Below are 16,945 nucleotides of genomic sequence, written 5' to 3' on the forward strand. Positions count from 1 at the left end.
AGTATGAAACTTTCCTTACAGTTATCACGCAGCTAAACATTCTTTCGCTGTAGTGTCACTGTTTTTTATTAGCCATTCAACGTTGATTTCAAACACTCATGTCTCCTTCCGATTCTAAAAGTGTATTTTAGTATCTTCGGCCTTCTGCCATCAAGATCTTTTGTTTGCATGTTGTTACTCCTGTTACCTTGCGTCTTTACTCTGCAGTTGAAAAATCCGGTGGAAACAGATATCGAACTAAATGAAAAGACTATGAGTTTCTTTACCCAGGGTCTTTACCTCTGCTCTTAAAGCGAGTCTTGTTAAGGAGCATGCGCAGTACAGCCGAACCAGAGGTTCAACAGAGGAATGCAAAAGTTGTAATGCAGGTTGTTATAGATACTCGATCTCTCCCTTTCAAAGATAGTAGGTGTATTTTTCTGAACCAAACAATGAAACAGAGGCTAATTTGGCCCTGCATTAGAGTTATTGACATATCAAAAAGGTTGGGAAAATATTGCATACAAAATCAGGGAATAAAGTGGGACGGAAACTTTTTTTCCCCTTTCTTATTCCGAATTCAGTAATCCCAAATATAATGACTGAATTTAATAGTGTGCGACAAATCGCTTCACTATTTGGAAGAAATTAAAGTTCATTCTGCAACAGTGGAGCTGACAGTAATTTTTTATGTGACGATATTGAAACTTGTAAGACTTGTTTATCCAATAATGCGTATTTACATTCCAACATCACAAAGCGCGAACCAGATTTGCGAGCCATAAAACTTCAAGGTTTCAGCAATCAAACTGAACTGCGAGTCAGCGATGAAAGTACTCCTTTTAGTAACGGGTGCGATTCTTTGCTTTTGGCTGACCTATGGTAAGTCAACGTTAATTTCCTTTACTTAACAAAACAAGTTTGTATTTGGCTGAACTGAAGGAAATGGCGAGCCAGCTCTGTTTATAGGGCCTTACCGGCAGGCTCTGAAAAGAGTGCTAGTTCATCGTTTGCATCGTTTAGTTTAATGCTGTGTGGTCTGACTTGATGCTGGAAACAGTAGTTACAGTGGCCATTTTGAACGGCGCATTCAAGAGTCGAACTCCGGGAAATCGTGGGAATAAAAGCGAAACATTTCCGAAACACGAGCTTATCAGTATACTAGCACATATGCTCTAAACGGGGGGTGTATCATTTCTACTCAGTTCAGAGTTTAACTGAAAGCTTGATTTACTAACATTTGTTTGTCATGGGATTCCATTGTTCTCGGGCGTTCCCAGTTCGCCGGTTTATCAGTGACTCCGAATATACTGTCTAGTTCTGGTTCAGGTCAGTTCTGGACTGTAATGTTCTAATGACGTATTGAGCCCAAACTATGCTCCATAATTGTGTTCTGCAAAGAAATCCTTGGTATAAGAGATCACTGACAGATTGACACGAGCTAAATTAGTCATGAACCTGAATTTTGACGCATAAATTGCTTTACTTTTTTTTTCCTCTCTTTGATTTCATGGCGTTTAAAGAACCACTACGATCCAACCCTTTTGACTGACATGAAAACAAAACTGGTGATATTTTTATTGACTGATTCCATTATAGCCGATGGATTTAGCTGTTATTTGTGCAAGGGCATGCAGTCCTCCTTGCAAGTGTGTGATGAGAAGATCTTGAAGGCTCATTGTGCTACTCATGCCAAAGGTGCTGACCGTTGTGGAATCTTCTCCTTCCTAAACGCCTCTGGAATCCGAGTTTATGGCAAGAGCTGTGTACATCAGAGATTTTGTGAAAGTCCAGTGATTTTCTGTAATAGCGTGTCTGAGAAATTTGGAATATCAGAAGAGTGTAAAATCGAGTGTTGCAGCGAGGAATTCTGTAATTATAACCACAGCAGTACTTCACCCGAAGTGCCTATGGACGATGACGACTCTGAAGATTGTGACTGGATAGATGCAGGCACGTCGTTGAGTGTCAGTGGCTTTCTGATTGGAGCATGCGCAATGTATGCGGCCGTGACAATGGTCAAATAAACTTTGATGTAGAGCTACTATACAGTTAAAATCACTAATCAACTGTCTGTGAGCTTTCAAACAGATAGACGGAAACTAGCCACGCTAACGTTTGCGATTTATTATCAAGTAGCTGTTATTAATAAAGTTACCTTCTAAAAACGCCAAACTGACTCAGTTTTTATTTGATCAGAATTAGACTACAACACAACTGAAGAAACCGAGTCCTGGAATGTGCAGAAAAATGCTAAAAAATGTAACTTTAGCCTCGTCTGCTGATGAAGACGATGAGGCTACTGCGTTTTCATTACAATGCGTTTTCGATGATACGTTTTCGCCGAAAACGCTCTTCGTCAACACTACCGTTTCCCCGTCAACACTAAAACACTCGAAAACGCCGATATGCTATGGTAAAATGCTTCAACTGTCATTTGCACATGCGCACGTGATGTTAGCATTTCCGTCTTCAAATGTCTCCACTCTGGAAAGCGTTTTCAAATACATGCGTTTTCGATGGAAACTTAGAGCGTTTTCGATCGTCTTAGTGTAGACGGTAGGCGAAAACGCATCAGAAAGTACAGTGGAACCCCGCCAGCGTTACGACCACCCCGTTAATACGGCCAGCCCGTTAATACGGCCACCCCGTTAATACGGCCACCCCATTAATACGGCCACCCTGTTAACACGACCAACTTTTTGTGGCCCGTTGGTGACCGGACTAAGGGGCTTCCACTGTATGCGTTTCGAAACGTAAACGTATTAGTGTGGTCCTTGAACTCCCAGTAATCCTCTCGAGTGTAACTTGAACTTCTTCAAATGAGGAGACAAAATAAAGAGGGACAAGAAAAAGAACTACAAAGTTCCTTGTCAATATCCCTAAAGGTCCTGTCCTGATAAAGAAGAGATTGCGTCACTTCATTCACGGCATGGCCTGGGTTCGATTGCCGGTCCACCTATGGAGTGAGCACTGAAATGTTCCCTTTTTCACAAAATCAATCTAATACTGGACTATAATATCACTACATTGATAGGGTTTGGGTTTAGTGAGACTCAGCTATTACAACCAATGTACACAACAACAGAGAAAAACTATTGACTTTGCGTGACGTCAGGATAGGCTCAGAGTTACAGAGGTCTTTGGAACAGCAGGATGTCTCACAATCTGATGCATCAACAATACTCTGACAGTATCGATCAGGATTCCTGCAGTATGTCAAAGATAGACAACCTTTCCTGTATCTGCGTGCCTCCAGAAGTTGGAAAGAGAGCTTAGCGCATCTTGTTCGTGGCTGGCAAGTTTCTTGAATTCGTGCTATGTCACAGCCTTGAAAGGATTCGTTGCTTGAACAAATAAAGCATTCCAGCGATGACGCAGCTGCAAAAAGGTGTCACAACAACTATGTCAGCTATCGACTCATCTATCGGAACAGACTCAAGACAAATTCCTTTAGAGGTTTGTGGACCTGTTGTTGATTGAAAGTTTCGGACACGCGGAAATAGCCATTGAAAATCAATGGTGTGGAAAATGTGGCTGGAACTTTTGTTTTATGACAAAAAAAAAATAAATGAATAAAAAAAAAAATCTTGTTTGAGCTGTCTGAATGACATTAGATGATATTTTTGGTTTCATGGCGATAGTCGAGGTTCGCGGAGTTGTTCGGTCTCCGTCCTGTCACTGAAAGCGGTCCAACTAAAAAGTTGTGGTTGTGAGAAAACAGTGATTCTTGCTACAATCTTACAATAAGGTCCATTCTAAGATGCAGACCCTTACAAAAGAGATTCTAGAGCAGCCATTGTTAATCAAAATATCGCCTTGCATAACGTAGCTAACTTTGCTTTTTCAACGTAAAGTTAGTCTTGCCAAGAGATCTCCGTCATGTTTAAAGAAATTTGGCCTTGCAGACTTAAAATATTATTCCACGTAAATTTCTGATTTTCAAAACATATCGTGATCATACGCCAGACAAGGAATAGATGTTGATTACTTTTATTGCTACATAGCTCGCCCGAATTTTATAATGCATTTTTGATAAAATGCGTTAAACGTTCACTTTTTCCACTCACTGAATCACTGTTTATTAAGTAATACCTTGTGCCTTACCTTTTAACAACAGACCAAGACAAAGTAATCCTACAGAATGGCAGATTAAGACAGCCATGTTCTCAACCTTTGGTTTGACCCCAAAGTAGAAATGATTTGTTGCTCAGCTAGCTATTACGAGGCAAGATTTGATTGACATAACAATAGGCCTTTTGCAACAGCTGGTCACGTGATCGATAATTTCTAAATTAATCACTGAAAAAAAATTCTAGCGCAAAACGCGATGACAATATCGCAATCAAGAATAACATTGAAGACCTTTCGTAGCTGAAGGTCAAAATCCCTGAGCTGAATGCGAAGGTAACTGATAATGATAAAGCGCTGTTGGATTCAAACGGACGTCATATTAAATCTGGACACATAATGCGAGTAAAGAGTTCTGCAGAGTTTGGAATCGATTGATCAAAGAGACTTCGCATGTTTGTTAAAAAGTCGACTTTGATAGAAGTGACCTGGAGTTATTTTTTCCTTGTCGAAAAAAAGTGAGACCCTCCCTCAGCTGGCTACGAACAAAACAGGTTCGGCCTTTCCTAGTCTGTGAAAAAAAAAATGCTGATGACCCTCCCCTCCGAAGCCTCGTTCCACTACGGCTCCCGCGAGCCCCGCAATAAAATACGCATGCTCCCTTAGCATTAGATGGATTCGTTTACGAACTCGAGATATTTTTAGCCAGGTGATGTAAATTCACTATCAAAACATCAATAATGAAGAGATAAAAGTACTTGATTGAAAGCTGATTGGTAATGATAATCTCACACCCCTGTATGGAATTTGTTAAATTGTCACATTACTGAAAACTTCACAGATTATAATCGAAAACAAGCGTCTGCACATTAAATTTGTTTCAATCCTTCTTTGTGGAGCGAAAAGAAAAGAAACTAAATCAATTAAACGAGTTCTATTATGACCCATGGGATGTATGACTTTGAAAACGAAGCCGTCAAGGATCCTGACTGATTGGGAGCCACCCAATGTGGACCGTGATGCCACAGTCAGCAGATATATGGAACAGACACTTTGCTATTATAAATTACTGTGGCCATCTCAGTGGGTTCCGTGTCAACGTGTTGTGATAATCAACATTCCACTGCTCACTTCTCTACGTAAACGTTCACAATTTCCAGCAGTCTGGTTCGCGATGAGACTTTCATTCAGGCTTGCCGCTTCTTTTTTGCTTGTAAGCGTTTTTGCTTTGTGTGGTAAGTACTCCTTGAACTCTCACTCGCTCAGTCTCACCAAATTTTAAATCTCTATAAAACTTGACGAGGCATGACGACGCATTTCGTGCTTCACCCGCCGATTGTTGTTGCCCGGTTTTTCTCTTAACCTATAGCTGAGTACTTAAGTGAGTACTTACTGAATCTGATAGAGTGCCAATAATCAATCCCATTGCAGAACCCAACAAAAATAATCCCGCTATTGTAAACCGGTCGTTGTGGCTAATGTATACATAAACTCGCTCGCCCTGCAGTTCGTCTGTCTAGCTTGTATGTATTTTTTTGGCTCATCTTCAGCTGCCGGTAAATGCCGGTAAAGTTTTAAGGAGTTTCCGTTGTCAGTTGTGAGCAATGTCAGTCACTTACAGGATTACGATTTTCAAAATTTTGAAGTTATGTATGGATAGTCTCAAATGTATCACTGTAGCGCTGGTTCTGTGGAAACATTTGTAAAATAATCAACACAGAGACAGTTTCGGAATTTCGATTATTTTAATTTTTCAAATCGCTAGAAGAAAAACTAATTTTATCCCCGTCTGTTTGTAAATCGATATGATTCACAGTTTATGTTTAAAAGTATTGTAATACTCCTTAAATTCGCTGGGTAGCGTGAGATTTCGTCGGATTTTTTCCGTCATCCGCTTGGAACGCGTATTTTTAAAACAAGGTGTAAAACTAATTTGACAGATTAGACTCTGTGTTACCTTATCAGGTGGTGACCTCTAACTGAATGCAGTAACAACATCAGCCAACAAACCATGGATTATTGCGCTTTTTTGTTGCTTTAAACTGAAAAAGAAGCGTCCTGTGATAATTGTATTATTAGTGATAATCTAGCCTGTTTAACTGTACGAGCTGGAGGATGCTAAATCATCGTAACACTGACCGGTTTTTGAACAAACAGGCCAAAGATGATGGACGGCCGGGCGGATTGTAGGAAGGTCACCACTTGGCGCTGCTTGTTAGGCAACGATACGATGCTTATACAGTGTACATGGATCAGGCAGTAGGCGTGTACAGCATACCTCCCTCCAGTAATCATGCTTTTTGTACATGTTTTACTAAAATTGTCGGGAAAATATAAGAACTCCGAAGGTTGTGGTGATAAACAGCTTTATATCTGGATGGAGCACACGCCGAATAGGTAGAGTTAGCGTACATGACCTCACAAGCATGTAGCAGCAGGCACCACGCTAACACAAGAGGGTTCACGCAAACTCTTCCTATAGCTTGAGTTCTCCCTTCTTGGGGGACACTTGACCAATCTTTGGGTATAAGGGGACCCCTGCTGGTTTGAAACCTTGGCCTTGTTTAGGGCAAAAAAACGTACAACACACACCCCACACATGAAGGATATCACCCTTTATTCTAGATCCCTGTTTAGGACAAAGAACTGAGTGGAATTCAAGGATGCTGATAACAATAAATTTTATTATCTTAAAATTATCTGATTTTGACAATACTGACTTGCTAAATACTGGCAAACGTCTCCGATCTCGTATTGCTGAGTACAACATAACTCATGTGTAACGACGACAATCAAGCAAAGATACCGTGCACTAGACAGGTTCACACTCTCAGACCATCACATAGAATTATACACCGTGTTTAGGAGAGCGAAGTCAAAACCCGAACCCTGTCCGGCCGAACGTCCCCATGAGGGGACCACATACGGGTCAAATATCAACATTTTTGTATTAGATGTATTTAAAATCCCATTTTCCAATGCCTCATATGCATTCTTAAATACTTTTACTTGGTCTAATTGACCGCTATTCTACACGTCACTACGGCCTTCAATTTTTTTCTTTCAGTTTTTCTTTTTTTCTGTTTAACCTCCTGCAAGTAAGAATGATTATAATCCCCTTTTATCAGTCCCTCTTTCATTCAGTCCAACGTACTTCTCAGTCTTATCTCTGATTCCTACTTGTTTTAAGCAGTTGACATATCTGGTAACTCATCTTTTGTCAGAAGAATAGTCTGCAAAGCGGAGTGATTGCCGCCGCTGGCTCTTGAGGTTCACGAATTGTGTGAATGCTTCTTGCTTATCCAATTGTGTCTTCTTTTTTCTTGATAGCCTCTGGCCTCAGGTGCAACAGTTGTTCGAGTTTTATTTCCTTTGAAGATTGTTTTAATCAGCGCCAAACGGCCGGAGTTTACTGTGATGAAGATTACAAGTGTGGCAAGTCTCATTACGAGTATCAAGGAAAAGATGTTTATAGCTTGTCGTGTGTGAGTATCACGCACTGCAATAACTCTAGTAACATGTGTCATGCAAACCTGCAGATGAGTGATTGTGACGTGACATGCTGCGGTGAAGACCTTTGTAACACGACCTCAATTCCAGTGGCCAGCGTGTTTTTTGTTTCAGCATGCCTAGCGGAGACGTTTATGATGTCTTTAAAAATGGGATGGTGACAGTCGTTTGCTTCCTTAATTGCCGGTTGATATAGTCTGTTTTGGCAAACATTGGTCGACATTGCCTTTGTGCATGAGAAAATCATTTGGATTTGTGTTTGCGCTTGCATAACATTTACATAAACTATACAGTTGGTTCCTGATTCCAGGAGTTTGAGGAGGCAATTCCTCCCCGGGGGGGGGGGGGGGCACTTCCTATAAATGGGCTAATGGGGATGTGCCGCTGGATGGTGTCGCATTTTCACGACTGGACTGACTATAATGGGGTCGCCTTTTCAAGCATTTTTTATAGGGTGACTAGAATGGGGTCACACTTTTCCGGGATTTTGAGACTAAGAAAATTCTGGCAATTTGTGATTTATAAACGGAAAGATTCGCCGAAAAAAAAAATGTTACCGTATTTATTGCTGTTGTTTAATGTTTGACAAACGGCTCCCATCACATTTCCGGCCTTGAAATCGTAACTTAAACATTAACCAGTTGCACAATAGTCCAGAACAAAGTCCACATTCGTGTTACGGTATTTAAATTGCTATTCTGCGTCCATCGAAGTTAAGATAACTTGGATCTTCTTTTGCTGTAATAAGCTTTTGATCTCCTTTGCTTGGGACTTGTTTGCTTTAAACGTGACATTTATTACGATTATGAATTTTCTGATCTGAAAGTTCTACAAATTGCTTTTATCCACATCAAAAATGCCATTATAATGTCAGTGCTAGTGTAATGTTACCGTTAAAGAAGAATACTTGCATTTCAACTATTTATGACGGTATGTTTTAAATGTTTATGGTAAGCAAATGTACCACAATGTTTATAGTGTAGTTGTAAAGTAAAGTGTTCTTCATTCAGTTTATTAAATGTGTCAATTCATTTTAGAAAGACTTGGTTAAAAGGATTTATAAGGTAGACGCAAAACCAGAAAGTGACTAAGTTGGGGTCGTGAAAATTACATTTACCCAAAAGTGAGTAAGATGGGGTCTATAATTGGCCATAGAATGTGACTATAATGGGGTAGGGGTTCTGAGAGGCCAGCGGCACATACCCAACAAAGATTGACCCAAGTACCCCCCCCCCCCCCCCACCGGGAATTCCTCCTAGCCCGTCAGGTTCATTAGGCCAATCGATGACTTGAGAGGAGAAAATAGTTTCTTTTTTCTTCCGAAAGAAATGCAGGTAACCAAAAAATAAGTATATGCTACTTGCCGGCCAAGAGGTCGGTAAATGAAAAATTGTACTGTGGGCGTTACTTAACACCGGATTAGAACGAAGAGGAATGAGAGGAACAAACTACGATGGGCTGAAACGCCGGAACGAACCAGAACTAGTTTGAACGAACCTGAACGAACCAAAATGGCACCCGAAAGGACCAGAATGAGAAAAGACCTCTCATTTGAATAAGCTCACAGATGTCAGGTGTATTTGCTGAATAAGGTTATTCTTTCTTTTGTCCATGTATTTTTTCGTTTAGTTCCGATTGCGTTTCTTGATTTTGAGTCGGTCGGTCGGTCGGTCAGACTGACAAAAAAGTGTCCAGGTAAAAAAAAAAAAATAATAAAAATAAAAAAATCAGGAGGAGTCTGGAACAAGGAGGGCCGGTGCCCCGCTATCACCTGGCCGATCTGGAAGAGCCGGACTGGAGAGGAAGACCTTAGTTAAAAATGAACAGAACGAGATTACAAACTTACTTATTTTTACGTGAAGGTTACTCGGCATTTGTTTTTTATGATTCAAATAAAGAACAAGAAGAAAGAAATTTTAACACGCGGAGTGACCGGGAGTCGAAAACCGGGACTACAGTATCGGTAACTGCACATACTGCAAGCGTAAATATATATAATATAGTGTCACCCAAACAGCAAAACTGTGACTAGCCGCAAGTAAACCTGAGTTGAACTAATCGCAAGCAAACCAGAGACGTGTAAACCATATAAAGTTAGCTAACCTGATCTCGTTCGTTACCATTATATAAAACGTCTCGAAATGTCACAGTGTCTAACCTGTTTCCACTCGTTGTTATGTAAGGATCAGATAAAGTGAGGATTTCCGACTAGGGATGCCGCTTTTCAGAACCCCCTCGGCCGAGAGGAGTGGAATTAAGTTATTCGCAGGTGTTTGCAGGATGTGAAAGCTGTAATCTCGCGCAAACATTCGTTATTTCATATCATAAACATCGGATATTTGGAATTCACAAGAGGCAAGCCATGTAAAATGTTCACACGCTGGATAAAGAGTTTAAAGAGGGTTGGACGATGGCCTGTAGGCTTTATCATTTTAATAATTCTCTCACTGGACGAAGGTGAGCGGCTTTTGTGTTGACAAATTAACATTGATTTCATTCCAGGTAAACTATTATAGGTCGTAACAAGAGGTTATCAATCTCTTTGTCGTAATTGATACACTCTAGATACTGTATATCGAATATATAGCTTAATTTCCATCTTCAGTCCTTAAGGTCATTCCAATGAAATAGAACCTGCACTGAGATTTTTGTGAAACTTTGCCTATCGATTGTTTATATTATAGGAACTTAAATTTTGAAATAAAAATGACGGGTCCTCATGTTCGTTTAGGAGCAAAAGCACCTTGTTTATACCCATATAAATCCTTATAATAGCACCATGATTGTAGTCACGATTGCTTCCTAAATTCACGTTTCCGACGATTGCTTTTTGTTCTACACTGAGAATTATTTTACACAGAGAAATTTATTACTCAATTCAAAACAACAGAAAAAATGGTAGGTCACCATACTCGTTTGCGAGAAAAATGACGATTTACCTCTGTGGCGAGGTCCAGCTGTAAAGAAAAAGCCGCCATTTTTTAATGCGCGCGCGCTAATCACGCGTGAAATTATGCGCAGCAAGGATGCGCAATGCAATACTGGGGAATGACCTTGAGGAAGCTTTTCATTGCAGTTTAACTAGGCCGTTTCTTACTTTGTCCCCAGGCATTGCCCTCGGTAAACCACAACAAGACGTGTTGTTTATTCTCTGAGTCACTTTGCACCCGATAAGCTAATCACTGATGCCCATAGTTCCTGCCGCCTCGAAAGCTACCATTTCCCCATTAAAACCTCACAAAGCATTTAGCTGATGTTACTTAGAGAAACAGCTTTGTCACTGTTGTTTTGATTACTACTTTTCAATTTTTCAGTTTTCAGTTTTCTTTTGTTGTTTGAATTCATTTTCAACTCCAACTGTTTGCTTTGGTTATTTGCGGGTAATATCGCCAAATTAAACCTGCGAGACTAAGATAGATTAACAATGTCAGAAATATTAAAAGCCTAAAGCCGCAGATATTAATTTGAGTACGTCAATGAAAACTAATACTGAATAATTTCGTTGTTACGGTCAGTTAATTTTGAACCTTGTCGCCGCTAAAGTATTATCATATTATTACAGTGTGCATTAATTTATCAGCCTTTCATGACATTCGTCAATACACATTCACGGACGTTGACATATTCACTTGTTGCCCGCTTACGTGAAAAACACTACAGAACCAAGAGGTTTCCACTTGCACGTGCGATCGCAGCACAGTTAAGTTAAACGAAAGAGTAAAACGTACCTTAAGTAGGAAGTGGAATACTGTTGGCCATGAGATTAGGGCGTTTGAAAATTAAACACGCCCGTTCTTTTGACTCCAGTTCCAAGCGGACGTTTGTATGGAGGAGGGGTGGTCTGACATATCTACGTCCAGTTAATATTAAGTGGGGAACAGGTGAATATGTCGACGTCCCCTTACAAGAGCCAACACATTCCATCATGGTTATCAACTCTGGTATTTATTGTCCTTAGCTTTTTTTCCGTTCATCGTCAATATTAGGGGTACAGAATATTCAACCACGAGCTCAGCCGAGGTCGCGAGACTTTCATGTAAAATCCGAGCCTCGGACTACCGAGTGACGAGCGGTCACCTGGGCACGTCAGTCCGAAACAACATAACTTTTTCATGACTCAACTGATGAACAGTAGTGGTGGAATAATCCACTGACCCAGAGCTCTGTTAGTTTCCAGTTTACTCTGTCACTCATGCACAAGCAAAGTATCATGGGACGAGTGTATGCAGCAGGAGCAATCCCAGGTGTTCTGTTCAGGCGCGGACCAGTGTTTAAAACTTCACTATGAGCGTTCGAGTGGTGAAAACATTTATAGGAAGAGCTGCGCTGTTTCTACCCAGTGTTTATCAGCTACAAGACCAGAGTGCAAGTTTTTGGGATCACATAAGAAGTGCGATGTTTTGTGCTGCAATGAAGAGCTGCATGTGTAATGACAGTTTCATTATCCTTGGAAGTAAATTCGGAATGACAATTTCTTTATATGTTTCTTATTTCACAACTTATTTTGTAGCATGTGACCTGTAATTTGTTTTGCAATTCTGTTATATAAAGTGCCCTCCACCGTTGAATGGGAGATGGGGTGGGGCCGATGTTAGAGGTATCTCATTGTTACTTATTTTTGCGCAAACTTAACTTAGCGAGAAAGGAAGGGCAAATTTTGCGAGTCTAAAACTAAGATATATGATTCGAAGAAGCGAGCATCAGGACAGAAGCTTGAGTAGGGAATAAACAACAAGGTGAAATTTCAAAAAACTAACGGTCTTGAGGTAGGATATTAACATTTTGTGTAATTTTTGAGGCAGTTTCTTTCGCGTACCTTTTAATCCGCGATGTTTTATTTTGTTTGGAACTAAAACAAAGGCGTAAATAAGTCCCGCAAATGTGGTTAACATTAAAAGAGTAACATTTATTTACACTGAGTCAAAAGTACAATCTTGAATGGGTCGTCTGACTAAGTCAGCTGGGGTATATTTGAAAAATTAAGCGGACTATTTGATGTATCAGCAACAAATTTCCAAAAAGTAGAATAAAATGTAGGCTTACATACTTTAAAAGCGAACACGTGCAAATAAAATTGTAGATCTGACGGGTCAGGTTACAACAGGCTTCGGGTAAAGGGCTTTTTTTTAAAATAGACAATGTGCTCTAAAACCCACGGCAGTAATCCAATATTGTATTTAAAATATAAATCAGTAGTTTCAATAGCAACATTTATGACATGCCTGACATATCAGGTGTTGGATCTGATGGTTGTTGTAATAAGCGTCGGTTGTGGGACCTTTTTCTTCAATTTTTATGACAGTGCAGTTAGCAATGTTCTCTTGCCTGGTATCCACGTAGAACGGGCTTTGGCATTCTTTTTATCAGATATATGTTGTTACCTTTTTGATGGTCGAAGGTGCAGGTGAAATTGTTGACATCGAAAAGACATCGAAACTCGTTCATCAAAATTACTGATCATTCTTGTTGTAGTAATGACATCGAGGGTCAGGGTGTGGCGCTGGGTCGCCTCTAAGACAGGATGAAACCAGTATGGATCATGATAGCAACGTCGGACGTCGGAGATCTTTGTTCTTAGCAACTGTGGCTCCATGGGACACATTCCTACACTATGACCAAGATAGAAATAGATACAGATCTGAGCAAGATTTGTAGGAGTAAGTACCTCTGTCATTTGTGGCTCAAAGGAAGTGGATAGTCAATGGGTAAGCAATCAGAAAGAAGAAACTTTGTCGCCTACACTTTATATGGCGTAATACCAAATGCTCAAGATTAACCCGCCTTATGAGCATTAAAATCTGATATTTTCAGTAAGCAGCATACAACTGGAATTGTAGTAGCGTGTAGTGTTTGGTTGCCGATACGTATCGAAATACACTTAAAAAAGCGTGACCACCACTATTAAAAACGCGTTATTTAGTCTGTTCCCGGTAGCATCTTGTTTCGCCTATGTGCTGGATTGCTCGAATGATATTGAAGTGATGTCAGCGATAGCTTTACGCCACTTGATGTGTCTGCATCTTGGTCGTTTTTCTTTTCGTCATCCATTAATCTTAGTTTCTTCATGCCCACCGACGACCTGTTTCCTATGCTTCTGAAAGGAAGTAGCAGACGTCTTAATGAGGCCAGTTAGTAGTTTTCAGAAATCAATGGGATAATTTTTACGGATGTACGTTTTGGGGTAACTTTTTTTTGTGTGGGAACATTTTTTGCCGATCACAAGGAAGAGGAAAACGTAACGATAAGAACCGTAAAACAAGAATTCACACGGTGTATGTTTTGTGGTTAGACTTACCTTCAAGTCGAGCTGCGAAAGGCGAGCTCGGGAAGCGAAATGTCTGCGTGCCAAGAACGCGACCCTGTGCACCCGCGAAGGACTTGGGGAAAGTCCATTTTGTTATTTCCATATATAAGAGAATTCTAACTGGTTAGAAAAAGATTGCCTTAAGTCCTGCTGCGAACCTCTTCAGATAGTGCATGCGTCATATAATTGAAAAGCATTTTAGAGTAGGGCAAAAATGAATTTGTCGTGGAAATTCTTAGTTTTCCTGTTCGCAACGACTATTAGCTGTAAGTCATATTTATTGTAGCTTTATCTTCCCTCTTGGGCGACTTAAAACTTAATACATAGAAACTTAAAAGCTATGTTTGACTTCTGCTTTAGCTTCAACACCTGTCTCACTCCACGCAAGATAAATGAAATCCAGAAAAGGCGAGAACTGACTGAATTCAATTTCTTGATAAATTCATCGAACCAGCTTAAGTTTATCATTTCCTCTGTCTTAGTTTCGGTTGAAATTTTTTAGGATGGATCTTTTGAGTATTCGGAGTAAAGCCGCCACATGGCAAAAGCGGCATAAACACGTACGAATTGGTATGGTTATTATTTTGTTGAATACCTGGCGCTCAATAATCCTGGCTGAAACGGTGGTTTAGCCTCGAGACAAATCCTAAATACAAAAACTGACAACTTTTTAGCAGGGCGACCTGGTTTCAATTTTCGCGAGCGCCGGCACTCCCACATTTTTCGCCTGCGAACAGGCTCCCGACAAGGACGGAAAAAATAATTCGGCAAGCCGGGGCGAAATAGAAGAATAGGCGAAGAGATTGGGGCCTTCGTTCAGGCTCACAGGGAGCCTGTTCGCAGGCTACCACATTTTACGCATTTCTTTCAGCACTCTAGCTTGGGAACTTGTTCAGCTTTGCAAGGAATAGAAAAGAAAGATAATTTTCAATCAGTTTCCTCTCCAAATGAGCTCTGATATAAACTCTTTCATCTCGACTTAGCTGATTGTTCATATACATTCAAAGTTAAAATTCGTTATTTGCATTTTCACTCGCGGTAGAATACCAGTATTAAGTAAATAAATAACAAATAAATAAATGAGTAAATAAATCAATAAACAAATAAGTAATAAATAGACAAAAAGACCGTAGAAGAAGAAAGTTGCTGTATAATTTCACTATAAAACATTGGGATATAATTTAAAAACAAAATATTATTTTGGTTAAATTTAGCTGCGCCGTTTTGAAGTTTCCTTAACGTCATTATCAAGTCAAAGTGAATAAAAATTGGTACGAATATAAACGATAAACTAAGAATTCATAAGAGACACGAATACAAAGAAAATCAGTGACTATGAACTACTCAACTTGGAAAATGGATCGTGGGTGATATAAATAGTGGCAATTTTGCCGGATGTCATTCAACTGAGTCTTCAATCCGTAGGTTATATATCATCTATTTATTGAGCTAGAGAGGCGAAAAATGAAGTTAAAGCCCACTATTGGCATTGTTAAGAAGTTGTGCAAAACGCAACGGTAAGGAGATGTTACACCGTAGAAAATACAAATCAAGTCTTACGGTGAGACATTTAACACTTGCTTCAGAAATGCAATGAACAAACGAGAAACATTACCGGTAAAAATTAAAACTAACCACTCGGTGAGGAAACCTTTTCACCTCCCCATCGAATAAAGTGAACTTTTCTACGACTACGAAAGCATTAAACATTGGTCAGCAAATTCTCAAAGTCTTACAGGGAGCGAAGGAGCAAAGGATCGAGTCACGTGTTCCATCCGTGCCTACAACTTGGAAAATACTACCTGATAAATCAAAAGGCTTTTTAAACCAACTAGTGATATATGAACCGGACATGTTTTATGTCATACAAGCTCTAGCTCTTTCCTTTAGTAATCCGGCCTTCTACTCCCCTGTTTTTTTTTTATGTTGCAGTTCACTTAAACGAGATGGAGGCTAACTCGATAACCTCGTGCTTCTATTAGCCTCCATGCACAAACTATATACCATTGTCACCTTTAATTGTTATATATGCATCTCTTTTTCTTTTTTTAATGCTAACAGTGTAATTTCAGATGTAAGTGCAAAATAAAGTGAAGTTGAGGTTAAGTTACAGATCACAAGGGTTGTCAAAAAAGATTTTAAGGAGTTTGAATGTTGCGTACGAACTATTTTCAACGAATGACTCTGGAAAGCTGGTATATTAACTTAGAACAAACGCTTCTTAACGGATGTCATTAACTACCAGCACCTTACAAACGACTTATTCAGGACATAAACAAAACTGACAGACTGAGCGAGTTTTGTTAATAACCATTCCCTTGCTATCCTCCAAGAGAAAAAAGGTATCGACAAAACAAAACACGCAAATCAATCCGAGTATCTTGTTTGTGCGGTTGCCCCCCCTAGATAAATAAATAAACAACCAACCAACCAAACAAACAAACCAATAAATAAATAAATAAATAAATAAATAAATAAATAAATAAATAAATAAATAAATAAATAAAAGGTCACACTAGTGAAGAGACAAAGTTGTCATTGTTGACGGGATCTTAGGTCATGGACAGGCGTTGAAATGCTATAAGTGTGCCAGCGGACTATCATGGAGAAAATGCGCATACAATCAACAGGAAACAAAGTGCAGCCTGGAGTATGACGAATGCATCTCTGTTGAATTCCGAGGGAAACACGGGGACACTGGCTTTGTCAGGTGGGTTACATACAACAGAAAACTTACTTACTCGGGTGGGGCAGAAGAGGCTTTCCAGATCTTTTACTAAAACATTGGGGGAGCGGAGGAGCTCAGAGGAGTTCAGAGTTCGGAAGTAACTTTCGGTTCCTTCCTTCTCTTCTTCAAACCCCATTTACTCTGGGATTCAGGCCCCTGTCTCCCTCTACAGGGTAGGGAAAGCCGAAGTCAACTGTCCACATATAATTCAACAAAGAGAATTGCCCCAATCACTTTCGAGCCCGATTAATTTAGCTCTCGGAGTACAAAAAATAATAGAAAAAAACAGTTTAATGAAGTTTGGAAAGAAATGACTGCATGTGCTAGACCAGGCTAGTGGCATGAAATGGGAG

At 39.9% G+C, this 16,945-nt stretch overlaps 4 protein-coding genes across 4 annotated transcripts in view; 3 read left to right on the forward strand and 1 right to left on the reverse strand.

Moving 5' to 3' along the window:
* The first annotated feature begins 750 nt into the window (after positions 1-750).
* LOC145470224 (uncharacterized) lies at positions 751-2,172 on the forward strand. Its single transcript, XM_081454058.1, has 2 exons — positions 751-861; positions 1,579-2,172. The coding sequence occupies exons 1-2, from the start codon at positions 807-809 to the stop codon at positions 2,004-2,006; spliced, it is 483 nt and encodes a 160-aa protein (XP_081310184.1). The 5' UTR covers positions 751-806; the 3' UTR covers positions 2,007-2,172.
* A 635-nt stretch (positions 2,173-2,807) lies between these two features.
* Positions 2,808-4,153, reverse strand: LOC145470234 (uncharacterized). The gene is made up of 2 exons (XM_081454063.1): positions 4,087-4,153; positions 2,808-3,360 (listed from the first exon to the last, which is right to left on the reverse strand). Exons 1-2 carry the CDS (start codon positions 4,142-4,144, stop codon positions 3,026-3,028), a joined length of 393 nt encoding a protein of 130 aa, XP_081310189.1. The 5' UTR covers positions 4,145-4,153; the 3' UTR covers positions 2,808-3,025.
* Positions 4,154-4,677: 524 nt separating this feature from the next.
* On the forward strand, positions 4,678-7,898 carry LOC145479847 (uncharacterized). Its single transcript, XM_081458310.1, has 2 exons — positions 4,678-5,285; positions 7,381-7,898. Exons 1-2 carry the CDS (start codon positions 4,997-4,999, stop codon positions 7,719-7,721), a joined length of 630 nt encoding a protein of 209 aa, XP_081314436.1. The 5' UTR covers positions 4,678-4,996; the 3' UTR covers positions 7,722-7,898.
* Positions 7,899-15,328: 7,430 nt separating this feature from the next.
* LOC145474143 (uncharacterized) overlaps positions 15,329-16,945 on the forward strand; it is a 2,309-nt gene continuing 692 nt past the window's right edge. The window contains exons 1-2 of the mRNA XM_081455113.1: positions 15,329-15,381; positions 16,389-16,574. Coding sequence (XP_081311239.1) covers positions 15,329-15,381; positions 16,389-16,574 — 239 coding nt within the window. The remainder of the gene's footprint in view (positions 15,382-16,388; positions 16,575-16,945) is intronic.

The sequence above is a fragment of the Orbicella franksi genome, chromosome 2 (assembly GCF_964199315.1).
Source record: "Orbicella franksi chromosome 2, jaOrbFran1.1, whole genome shotgun sequence".
NCBI classification, from domain to species: domain Eukaryota; kingdom Metazoa; phylum Cnidaria; class Anthozoa; order Scleractinia; family Merulinidae; genus Orbicella; species Orbicella franksi.